Genomic DNA, 13,263 nt, shown 5'->3' on the forward strand with positions numbered 1-13,263 from the left:
ATTAAAATCAAAGGCAATAATATTATCTTCACCCACAGATTCCAACCTTATTTATTGCCTCAGGCCTGTGTCACAATAGCAGATAGAGAGCTGATAGGGTACACCATTTTCCCCTGAAGGTAGGAAGGAGAGATTTCTTGCAGTCTCTGAAGGAACCAAAGTACCTGTGACTGCCCTAAGTAGGCTCCTTGTTGGTTCACATCTAACTCGACTGCCCCTTCCCAACAAATAACTATTCGTGGTTTTCTCCACCTCTACAGGAATTTTTTTTTTCAGCCTTGGCAGAGCATAGGACATATATATTCATCATTTAAAAAATTCTCAGTAAGGTAATAAATCAAAAAATAATAAGCCAACATCCTAAGAAGATACTCAGAGAAATTCCAGGAAGAAATCTGGCAACCATAGGAGGACATGAGCTGTTGAAAAGGAATACAAACATTTAAATAATATATCCTGCTAGAAATTAGGCTTTGTGAGAAATCCCATTGATTTCTCTTAAGTCATTTTATTAAAAGATCTATTAATGCTTGGCTTGCACTTTGTGGCTATGAGAGATGTTGGAACGAAGAGCTATCAAAGGTGACTATCAAAGTTTTTTTCCTTTTTTTCCATTTAACTTTTCCTAACTATTAAGCTGCTCATTTTGTGGAGACAATCATTAGTGTCTTTAATGTGAAACAAAGCTTCTGGATAAGAGCTGCTCACTGAAGATCAATATGAGAGATATCATTTCAGTTACAGCTTTAATAACTGTAACAATAGGGAGCCTGGCATTGCTGGCTTTATGCATTAATGTAATTTAGAATCTACCAGGTACAAATCTTATCAAGCATTAGCAGCAACCGTGCTGGGATTTTCTAGGTAAAAAAACTGTGTGATAGATGGGAAGTATTTTAAAGGTAAATTTTCATGTAATTTGGCTCATCTGCTGTAAAACTTTGAAAAAAAAAATGACATGAAGGAAAAAAACAAATAAGATGCTAGGAATAGGATGGCAGGTTTTCAGTAACTTGCGGTGCTCAGGCGTGTAATGTGCTCAGGATATACTGGGCTGTCTCTCTTGTTTAGATCATCACAAGGCTCATATGGCACACAAGATGGAAGGGTTAGGAGCTTTAGCCAAATTAATTGTAATTAAATGTTTTCTGCTAACCTCCATACGCAGATATCCTCAACTACCTGAATACACTTTGCACAGCTTTCAGCTAAGACACAAGGGACATAAGGAGCTCCTTCCTACCTCACACCTCTGAGACAAGGACCAAGCTCTTCCCAAAAAGCCAACACAACACCAGCTCTGCAGGTGAGGAGGACAGCCCTTCCTCAAGCCAATTCACACAGCTGCAGCAAATTTAGCCCCCCACTCTTCATCTCCCAGCCCAACTGCTTCCAGTTTCCCATTCGCTCCATGCTTTTCACAACCACTGACTCATTGCCCCAACATTTCCCATGCTTTTGAGATGTTCACAGTGCTGCCATTTTTACTCTCCTGTAACAGTTTGTTGATGGTCACTTTAGTTCTTTTTCAGCTCTTCAATTTCTTGATGAAATATAATTAAAAAAAATAATAATAATAATCACACCTTCTACCTCCCCAAAAGAGAAAATCAGTACTAAAAATGCTAAAGCACTCATTTTGGATCTTCTATGCTAGTTATTCTTGAAACCTGATGCAACCAATTGGCAGTTCTTTAAACAATTTGTTTAACTTGTGTCCAAATGTCTTCAGGTTTTAGTGCTTACAGGTGGCCACTTCAGATTTACACTTTAATTTTGTGAAAGATCTAGACTGGGAGCACTGAATTTTCAGTTTATCATTTGCTGATAAAAAATGGAAAGCTCAAAGTTGAAGTAGCCAACTACTGAAAAAGAGTTGGCACCTGGCACTTTAATTTTTAAACATTGTTTTGGGTTTTTTTTGTGTGTGTGTGTGTGTAATGAGATTATAAAATAAGAGTCTGACTTCAAATTCACAATCAAGAAGAATGAGCTCTTAAGGATAACAGAACTGCTGATGTAAAGCTCCGTTGGTCCAAACCCCAGGTCTGGTCCAAATAAACAAACAAAAGTTTGGATGCTTGTCTGGGTTTTCTACCTGCCTTGGGGCTACGAATGTCATGAGAACAGATTCGCTCATCACAGCTGCACTGCTTCCATTTCTGGCCATGGCTGAAATATCCAGGAAAACAATCTTTCTTGCAGAGCTCTGGGAGGCGAAAGGAAAGGAAAATATGATAGAATATTTCACAGCCCTTCAAATTTGATTCCAAAACTGGGGGAAGATGCAAACATTAGAAAGGATAGAATGTTTTTGCTGGTTTTGTTTGTCGGCTGTACTTCTAAATGCAAGTTTTTACTGTAACTTTCAGGCTATGTGGCAGCTTAGATAGACAATAACTGGGGGGAAAAAAAAGATATTACTGTGTCTGAAGTGTAGCCACACTCAGTACTCTATTATTAGTCTCTGAAACACTAAGAAAAAAAAATAAATTTTTAAAGGCAAATACTCTTTTTCTTTTGTGGGGCAGAGTCTTGGGTTCTTTGAGAGGCAAGGCTTGGATTCCACTTCTACCATGGATGAGAAATTGCTGTACAGGTATGCACAGGCATCCATGAACAAAAAATCACAAATGATCAACACCTGCTTCCATTAATGATGCAAACCTCACCAAACAAGAAATCAAAAAGAAAATTAAATGTTGCTATGTTAACATGGCTGGATCAGGTCCTACAGTTCTTTTTTTCCTGCAAAAGAACCGCTGGCTTCAAAGGGGATTTGATCTTATTTAGGGCAGGAGAATGCTGCTGTCAACTGTCTAAGAATAGGCACACTGCCTAACAAGGACACTCTGCTGTCTGTTTAAAAATCTCTTCTCCGTGTATTAAACAACATTTAGTGTCCCTATATTGTGCACTAATGCGTGTATTTAGGGCATGCACAAAATAACTTGATCCCCATTTCATCGCATCAGTAGTGCAATAATTTCAGTGCAATAATAATAAAAACGCAAAAAAAAACCTGCTTCTTTACCTCTCCTGTCATGTTGTATTGGGTCATGTTGTGTCACATGATGTGATGTAATGTAACTCAATGCAAGGAGACACATGTCCCTTCTCATTGGAAATTTAAAGAAATGGAGCTTACTTTTCCCCTGTGGGAAACTATGCAGGTCAGGTGCCCAAGACTAGCTATGGGAAGTTTGATATCATCTCAGTTTCAGTACCTACATATTTCAAATCTTATGGCATTTTGAAAGGAAGCGTGTTAGATGCCACAATGGAGCTGTAATAGAGTACTTAATAAAGATAAAATAAGAGAAACATAATTCCACAGCTTATGTTCCTTGTCACAGTGTCCATTGACACATATTACCAAAGAGACTCCTTTTAAACTATATTTTAACCGCATTTTTTGAAATACATATTATTAAATGAGAAAAGCCTGAGAGAAATCTAACACAGCTAAAAAGCACATGAGTACAGAATCAAGGGAAAAGAACTGATTAATGAGGGAGCCAAAACAAGATTTTTTTGATGAAAAAATAGTGAAATAGTTAAGCTCAGTAAGTATAGATAAGGAAAATATACAGAGCCTGGGGCCAAGTTCCCCTCTCAGTTACACTAGCAATAATTGTGGAATAATTCTGTTTCAATTAATAGAGTTAATATGATGAGAATAGAATTATCTAAGTAACGAGCATGATTGAAATGTAACAGTCAACCCAGCTCTGAGGCAGACTTTGGAATGTGTGCAAAGCAGAGAAGCATCATCCTCAATCCTGTAGAGAATCAATCCTCAATCCAGGTAGAGAAACAGAAGAAATGACTAAAATGTTTGACAGGCCAACATCAACATTGGGATTAGGAGAAACCTCACCAAGTTTCTTCTCCATTTGGTTCTAATGAATAAATACAGGAGCAGATTGTCATGGAAGCCAAGCAAAATATTAAGCATATAGTGTTCATTCTCTAACATTATGGCTTGTTGTTACCTCAAGAGGTATAGATTTGATAGGACCATCTAGCTTGAGATCTTTAAATCCAAGCATCAACGTGACCTACAGAGTCTCATCACCAAATCACACCCTCAGTGCCATGTCCACTCATCTCATAAATCCCTCCATAGAGTGGACTTGACCACTTCCACAAGCAATCACTTCCAATGCTTGACCAGCCTCTACTGGAAGAAATACTTCCTGACACCCAACCAAAAAATCCCATGGAACAACCTGAAGTTATTACTTTGTGTCCTATCTCTTGTCACCTGAGAAAAGGGACTGACCTCCACCTTTAGTTTTCCTACTAAAAACAAAAACACAGAGATGTATGGAATGCACTATGAAATAATAAGATGGTGCAGAAGTTTTCAGATACAAGCATTTAACACAAACTCATAATCGTCTTTTGGCTCTAAACAGGCTAAGGCATAAAGGAGAAAATATTTGGAGTTGCTGCATTTTGCACCATTTAACATCAAAGTCATTGTTTGCACAATTTTGATGGAAAGAATGAAGGTGTAGGGGTAACTTTTCCATTTTATATCAGTTTGCAAAACCAGCGTTTACTCTCTGAGCGTCTTGGGAAAAAAAAACACACAAAAAGGATTTACTGATGGGGAAAATAATGCAGTGTTTTCCTTTTCTAAAGAAACTCAATAAGACAATTAAACTTTGTAGCAGTGGACTGAATCCAAGAGCACTGGAACCATCACACTGGATAAAAGGTCCATGTTTTGGGGAATCAGCAAATGGATAGGAGCAAGGACAGTCTGCCATTGCATTTCCAGCTGGCACATATGCCCCAGAGATGCCAAATGAGGGTGTGAACTGCTGCAAGCAATCTTGCAGTGTGCATATTGGGTGCTGGCCTGAGCACTTGCATCCATGGGGACACCCCAAGAGCCAGATCCTCAAGTCTCTAGAGCTGCTTAAGACATAAAGGGATGGAAAGAGGCAAGCACTGATACAAGGAAAATACAAAACAGAAGAAATAAAGAAATACTTTTTTATATGGTAAATGAAATATTTAACTACTGACATTTTTTTCCATCAGGATATGAATTAGAAGAAATGTCAACGTTGACAAAAAAAAAAAAAAAAAAAAAAAAAAAAGCCTCTGCTATTTTAGTCTTTTTTTTTTTAGTTTATCCTATCTGTTTTAAAAAATATATATATATTTATATTGACATCATTATCTTTCTGAAACTCAAAGAGGTTTGCAGGCTTTGAAGATCTTGTCAAACATCCCCAAAACTGCAGACAACTATATTAATGACAGTAGAAACATTTCATCCTTTCTCCAGATCTTGGGAAAATAACTGAGAAGTATTAGCAAAGAGGATGCTAAACTTACTAGCAATGCATTCAGTTAGGAAGATATTTCATTACCATTTCAGGTACTCGTGTTTTCAAGTAACAGATAATGGGAAGCTCCAGGTTTTGGAGTCAGTGGTGATTTTCCCATCTGGCATCACCCCAGCAGTAAGTAAGTAAGTAAGTAAATAGATAAATAAATAAATAAATAGGGGGGAAAGAAAAAAAAAAGAAAAGAGAAAGAAGACAAAGAAAGAAAGAAAGAAAAAATGAAAAAAAAAATGGAGGGGAGGGAGGAAAAAAAAAAAAAGAGAAAAGAGTAAAAAAAAGAAAAAGGAAAAAATAAAAATCAAAAAAAGAAAAAAGAAAAAATGAAATAAAAACGGTAAAGAAAAGAAAAGAGGAAAAAAAGAAGGAGGAAAAGAAAGCCATTTGGGCCAGACTTGTGCTCCGCGGCGGCAGCGCAGCGGCCGCTCCAGCCGCGATCTCCGGTGCTGCTCTGCCCCCTGGTGCTGCTGCAGCTGCAGAGCAGCCGCTCTCGGGCTGCACACCCCGCTGTCACTTCTCACTTTTCCGGCAAGTTCAAGGTCAGTGCCTAGCTATTTTCAGCTCATCTCTTCTTGATCCATGCAGAGAAATGACAAGGTAACGTGATTTGGGGTCAGCTGTATTACAGGAACCGTTACATAAACGGAGAAAGTGGAAATCAATCCTAGCTGACAGTGTCTTCAGGATAATCAGCGCTCACTCCATGCCGCTGTCAGCTCTCCTGCATCAAACACCATGTTACTTCTGTCAGATCTCTTTAACAAAACCTCTTTCTCACTTTTGGCAAAGTAAATAAATATTCCACTCGGGCTTGCATTTAGCTCATTGTTTAGAGAACTTTAGCACTCTGGACTCGCAGAGTCCCCATTTCTGCAGGAATGGACGTCGTACCCTGTCACGTCCATCACTGCCTACAGAGGGTGTTGGCAAAGAGCCTGATGCAGCCCCCCTTCTTCATGGCTTGTGTCTGATCTCTTCCTGCAGACGACTGTCCTCCAGTTCTCCATTCCAGAGCTCAGCTCTCAAAGTTCTTACCTAACCCAGCCACATCAGGGTTTCTCCTCTAACATCTTAGGACACCTTCCTCAATTTGTCTGATTACCATTACTTTCTCTGAGCCGTCTCCTCCCGTAACTAGACATCTTCCCTACCGCAGGATTATGAACATATCATGTCACAAGATGTGCCGCGTCCGCCGCGTCGCGGTGACAGCACATGGTATGTCAGTTTAGGGAAAGCACAGCTATTCCATCCCACCCACCTTGTGCTCCCATGGAACTGCCAAGCCCGCAGTGCTCCGCCGAAGAACCATTTACCATAATATTAGTTGTCAGTAAATTCAAAGACGGAACTCCTGAAGCTATAAAATGGATTAGAAGCAATTTAAAAAAGAATTAACAAACTAGAGTAAGAGTATACTGTCAACAAACAAATGCTTCATCATAGCACTGTAATTTGGAATTTTAATTACCCCTCTGCTTCTGTAACAAAACAATGTCTGAACTGGCAGCCATTTGAATCTCTCACAGGTCATTGAGCATTCTAGTTAATTACTCTATGAATAGCCTGTTTTTCTCCCCTCTGGAAACACGTTTCTAATGGCAGTCAAGGTCTGACAAATGTGTCATCTACATAATTAGCTAGGAAGCAACACAAAACATTAAACATGCTTTGTGCCGACAACTATCAAAACATTTCATTTGTTGTCAATTATTCATTACTTTGTAGGTTCTGAAGGGGTTGTTATTATGGAAATAAGTCCAGATGCTAACAAGGTTAGAGTTTTTTATTCAAATTAGTAATCAGAGGGCTAACTTTAAAAAATGTATCCCGTGCACATTCATGGCGCCGTTCAATCAGTACTAAATTATAAACGAATTTTGTCAAGTTCAAGTTAAAATAGCCATGGCAGAGCGCATACACTAATTTGTAGAGTTGCATCTCTCTTTGAAGTTTTAGGATCTAAGCTGAAGTAGCAAACTTTCAGAACCTTTGGCAAGGCTAATTTGTGCTTGGTAAATAGAGTAAAGATTTTCACAGCGTGAGATAATGCAAGATTGAAAAAAAAAAAAAAAAAGAAAGAAAGAGAAAGAAAGAAAAAGAAAAAACCTGGAGGTTTTTTGAACCCTTTTTTTCTATCCCTCTGTCACTGAGCAAAAGTCAAAATCAGCATTTCCCACTCTTCTGAACTTCAGTTTGGTTTAACGAGGAAGCCAAACCAGCTATGTTCACCACTCCCTTAATAGAGCTGAAATGAGTTTATGCTTGCTTTCAAGAAGAAATAGGTAGTGGTCATTTCATTTTTCTGTGATCTCATTATGATGCTGTCTATCAAGCAACACAGCTGAAATAGTACAGGGAAAATGCATGGACGGTAAATAAAATGGGCAGTTTAACAATAAAATTAACTTCTTCCTTTTTAGCAAAGATTATGTTGGCTGAAGTCTTAGAAAATATACAACACACAACAGAGAACACTTTCTCACAGTGTATACATAATGAAAAAAAAAATGAGGAAAAAAAACCACCAGAAAAACAAAAGGCTTTGTTCTGAGACTTGCTCTGATATGGGGCTGAAATAATGCCTGCAGGTTAAGAAACAGATCCTGAAAGAGGGTTGAGAGCCAAATCCCATTACTCCAATGGGGAAACTTGCTCACTGAAGTAAACGGAACCCTGAAATATCCTCATGCACTCAGGTTCATCAGCAGCAGGATGGATGGGGAAACAGACATAAGAGGGGTGAGTTGGGATGACACACAGCAGATCTCAGTTCTGAAGGTACAGAACCAGGCTGGACACAGCAAGAGGACATATGGCGTGTTTCATTCCTCATTCTCCTGCTCTAGGAAGGATAATGTTGCCCAACAGATATGTTTGTTTTTCCAATTGATATTTCTGTGTTTTGTGACAATATTTATGTTTCAGACTTAACATTGGACCTATGCTTATGGACTGGTACATGATTATCTGGGGAGAATAAGGCCTGGACATTCACTGTTAGAACATAATAAGTCAATAAATGTCACCTTCCACTCCAGTAATGAAAGCAGGTTTTCTGCTCCTAGAAATATTTTGTCAAGATTTGTCTTTTTTTTTTTTTCCTCCAGGAAAAAGAGTAAACTGGGAAAAAACAAATCCTCAGAAACTTTCCCTAAATAAACTATATGATAAAAGAAGCTCTGATGATCTCTCAGAGATTGAAATAATCCATTTTCAGCTGACACTACCCATAGCAAGGAAACCGAAAAGAGGGCTGGAGTCTGTCTTGTAATTAACATTAAACAGATAACATATTTATGAGGAAGTCAAAATATTTTGGAAGCCGATAATCCTGTAAGCCTTAACATGGTATAAAAACAACAAATAAATGCAAAGTGTTACAGTTACACATGCCTGCCTGATCAATGGTTTTCACATATTGATCTATAAATGGAGTTGACAGTCTGTGTTGGCTGCACATTTTCCAAGCAGCTCTATTTTTGTACAAAACCAATACGGGCAATTACCTTTGTTTGAGATGCCAAGTCTTATCAATTCAATGTGATTTAGTGTCATTTTAATTAAATATCAGGATCTACTTCAGGACAATCTATACAAACAAAGCCTCAAACTTGACTATAAGCTTGATTTGAAGTAAACATGTACAAGCCCCGAGATTGTGAAATATGGCTCAAAAACTCTGCTAAACAGAAGGCTTATATTTTTAGCAATTTTATTTCTGTCTTTTTGGCTAGCCATAACTTTGGCAAGTGTGCTACAATCACAGGAGTAAGAAACAAAGGAAGATTGCTTCCCACTCCGTGATAATGTATTAGAGGGAGAAATCAACTTACCAGTTTGTTTAACCTCATCAGAAAAAGCTCTAAAACATTACCATTTTGGAATGTCTAAATAGGCTCTAATTCTTAATACAGGCACCAATAAAAAAAGACGTTTCATTGTTTGAAGTTGTTCTGAATGAAGCAAAATGCACTTCCCTGGGGTTTAAGAGACGAAAATAGCAAATATTCATTTACGTTCTTGGTTCAGACACTAACATTAAGCACAGAAAGAGCCCTTGCTTACCACAGTGTGTGTCCAGCTTCATGATTTATACTCTTTAAACTCTATGTTAATATCCATTTCAACCTTTGCACAATGCTCAAGCATTTCCATAGCAAATAAATAACAAAAATCCCCGAGAATCCACATTTCACTTTTGCATGAGTTAGCTCCTGCCTCCCCAATTTGCATCTTTACAACCACAAAACGCATAAGTGCATATGGCCCCGCTGATGTATGATGCATATCCTTCTTTGTCACACTGCCGAAAATAATCTGTCCACCTTCAGAAGTATAGCCCCAGGTGTGCTTAGGAACATCACAGCCAACACTGTAGAATACAGCAAATCCCTTTGAGAAAACTATGTATTTTCTTCTCCATAAATCACCAGCGATCTTTCAAGATTTGCGTCTGGTTTTTCGCCCTTTATGCCCAGAGTGTTAATTTTATTTTTTTTTCCAAGCCTGTTTTATAAATATATAGTTCTGCTGATTGTTCAAAATGTGCCAAATGCTGATTGCCTTAATCCACCGGAGTCAGTGTGTTTTGCATAAGTTAGGTAAAGAGGATTTGACCCATTTATTAATAGAATTATAGTAGGCATATTCCTAATATGGGCAGAGACAGAGTAACATGGATTCCTTTATTCAGCTCTGTATAGGTGCAGAAATAAAAATCTCCCCGATGATAGGACAAAAATACACAGTCGGTGTAAAACGGAAAATAAGCAATGATCAGTGGATACTTTATAATAATCTGAACGGAGGCAAGCTCTTCAAAAATTGAAGATTTCCAAACAGAAAATCAAGATAGATCCTTTTTTTTCCCTTCTAGCACAAAATAATTGGCTTAGCCTGGCACACGAGTAATACACATCTTTCAGCGGGGGTCTGCCTGCTTCCAAATGCAAAAGTGAGGTTTGTGAGTGTACCAAGAAAGTATGTCATGAATTTTTAAAGAGGATTACTGAATTTGAATGTACCTGTGTACATATGTGTGTATAAGCTGAGCCCTGCTCTTTCCAGACTCCTGGATGCCAGGGACTGCTCCCCCCCATTGCTTCTCCCTAAATCCTTCCCAAGTCGCATGCACAGATTTGCTGGCATGCAGCTGAAACATGCAATTGAAATTTCAGTGGTCTTTTAAGTCAAATTGCACTGCGTATTATGCAAGTATTTGAAAACATAGGGATCCATAGGAATTTTGCTTTCGGCTGGGGTGTCACCAAACAACTTTAAGGGGCTTATGGAAGCAAATACGCCCACTTTCAGTCTGTCAATATCTAGTCAGAAAATTCGGCGTGGCAAAAAGAGATGAAAAGAATCGAAATAGAAAGGGAATTAGTAGCATGGCAAGCATTCATTCTACTATATTGGAGCCAAGATTGCTGGGTAAAATGACATATACATAGTAAAACTCTGCTTTTAGATAATTAGCTACTAAACAAACGCGGCACAAAGCAACTTTTCAGCTCTCGGCCAATGAACAGATATCGTACCTGCAATAGTTTTTGGGATGTGGTGGGAAATATTTATGTCTCATTTAACTTTTTAGAGTCCTTGCTCTGTAACAGTCCTGCATACTATCCCCAAAACTAAAGTTATGTAACAAGGTAATATCAACAATGAGAAACTGCATGATAAAATCCTGCCCAAAAGTGAAAAATGCTAATTTTGTCTCATTTAGCAGCTGGATACAGAAATGCTCATTAGTTTTAAGAGGGTTAATCCTTTTAACTTTTGCATATTGATATGCCAATTATGCCTAATTGTACAAGAGGCATCAGTCAAGGTAATAGTGCATAAACACATGAAAGTTATTAAGTACATCCCAACATGTAATAAAGTAGGTGTTAATTGGTAGCTGAGTTCTGCAGGCTATTGAGGTGGATAATTCATTGAGAGATGGATCACTTGTAATTTCTCTACATAATTCCTTTTGCAGTCTCATGCTGTGATGTTTTCATGCTTGTCAAAAACAACTGCAGCCTAGTGCCTTTTGTTAAACACAGCCAATAAAATATGTTAGGCATCATTAAATATACTTAACTTTTAAACTTCTTCAAAGGTACAGTTCTTCCCGATAATACATTATAGTATTCCCAGTAAATTACTATAAACATCGTCTCAGGTCTGTACTGGTGGAACATTTTGCTTTGGATAAAAAGGAAGAAACACGTGCAACGTGTTGTGGGAAATTCAGCTAATCAGAAATGATACATATAAAGAGATTTTTTGTTCTTTGCAGAAATATATGTCCCTAAAATAGGTTCAGGTATAGCAGAGAAACTTGGGAATAACAAATGTATTTCTAACAAAGTTTGAATTTTGAGTTTGAATTTAGAAAGTAGAAAATTCAGCTGCTATAATTGACTTTCTCCACTTAGTAACTTTTTGAGAAAGCTGATTATTTCATTGCAATGCAATATATGAACAAAACAAAAATTAATAGCTTACATGGTTGTGAAAAGTGACCGAGACTTGGGACTCTGTCCCCAGCCAGCAGAGTTTTCTCCCTCATTTGCATTCTCTGAAAACAAAATGGATCTGGAGTCCAAAAAGTGACTAACACTGCATAAATAATTTTGTAACATTATATGGCCTCAGCTGCAAGTTGCCTCTATTATGGAAGGAAATTAACCAGGGGAGACTCATACCAATCAGTTTGTTTAGTAGCTCAGGAGGAGTACAGGGGCAGGGACACAATTGGCGGAACAGTTCATTGCTAACTACCTAATTTCAGGGGGAAAAAAAAGGTAATAGATAAAAAAATGAGTCAGCTCTTTCAACTCTGTCGACTATTAAAATATTAAGGTTTCTTCAGTGCTTGATTTTGCAGCTAATTCATTCTTACAGCAAGCCTCATTCTTCTTACTGGCAAAGTTATCCTTTATTTACAGAACTGTAATTTCCTTTTTTTTTCCTTTCTTTCTTTTGTCTGGTTTTCACCTGTTTAGAAATTGTGACATATCTCTGATACTGTAAGTATTATCCCCTACAGCAGCTGTGTTTAAGTACTGTAACACTTGAGAGTTCAAATGTGGTTATTCTGGCCACCTAAGCCAAATTCTGTGTTTCAGCAAAGGAAAATTGTTCTTCCAGTGCCTAGCCATACACTTAAAAATGTAATAGTGCCATTAAATCCCATTTTACAAAGGACTATCATGAAGCTGCCGTCTTAACCACACCCAAGATAACTCTGTGACTTTTAAAAACTTGGAAGACATGAAATATGAGGAGTATTTTACTTACAGGCTCAAGGACTTTCACATTCTCAGACAGAATCATAGATTTGCTTTGGCTTAGTCTGTCATGGTGACTGTTGGCATTTTTGATCCTCATTTGAACAGCTCCTGTACTGTGGGAAGGATTTGACTTTTCAGAGGCCATGTCAGAAGTTGCAGACCTTTCCATGGCTACCGGGTTGACCTGAAGAACACAAAATGAGAGTATTAATCAAGAGATCCTTCATGCAAAAAAGTATCTGTGCCGCTTATACGTTGTCACTGTAATCAAGAGAAGTTATTTTGCTGGCAACTTCTTGATCATCTTTGAACACCGGGATAACTATCAGCTGTGTCAGTCTGCAGTTCTATTATTGTCCTTATCACTCACCCATTCAACTGCTTTGGAAGACTTGGTTTATGTAAAAGATTATCCTTATCTCGAAAGCCATTCTCCTGTGTGGTATAATCTCCCTGCAAGCTTCTCTCATGTCCAGCTGGCAGCCACTACACTTTGTCTTTGGCCCTGCTCATACCACACATTTTAAACCTTTCAAGGGAAAATGACATGTTTTGGAACCAATTAACATATCTTACCTCCACAGTTTGATACATATACATTACAAGTGCAC

At 38.0% G+C, this 13,263-nt stretch overlaps 1 protein-coding gene across 4 annotated transcripts in view; it reads right to left on the reverse strand.

Annotated features, from left to right (window-relative positions):
• Positions 1–13,263, reverse strand: part of ARHGAP15 (Rho GTPase activating protein 15) — a 315,056-nt gene that overhangs the window by 287,213 nt on the left and 14,580 nt on the right. For all 4 annotated transcript variants that reach the window (XM_090143526.1, XM_090143525.1, XM_031590760.2 and 1 more), the window contains one exon: positions 12,660–12,836. In XM_090143526.1, the coding sequence (XP_089999652.1) occupies positions 12,660–12,836 (177 nt within the window). The remainder of the gene's footprint in view (positions 1–12,659; positions 12,837–13,263) is intronic.

Source organism: Phasianus colchicus, chromosome 7 (assembly GCF_987193195.1).
Source record: "Phasianus colchicus chromosome 7, bPhaCol1.hap1.1, whole genome shotgun sequence".
Classification (NCBI taxonomy): domain Eukaryota; kingdom Metazoa; phylum Chordata; class Aves; order Galliformes; family Phasianidae; genus Phasianus; species Phasianus colchicus.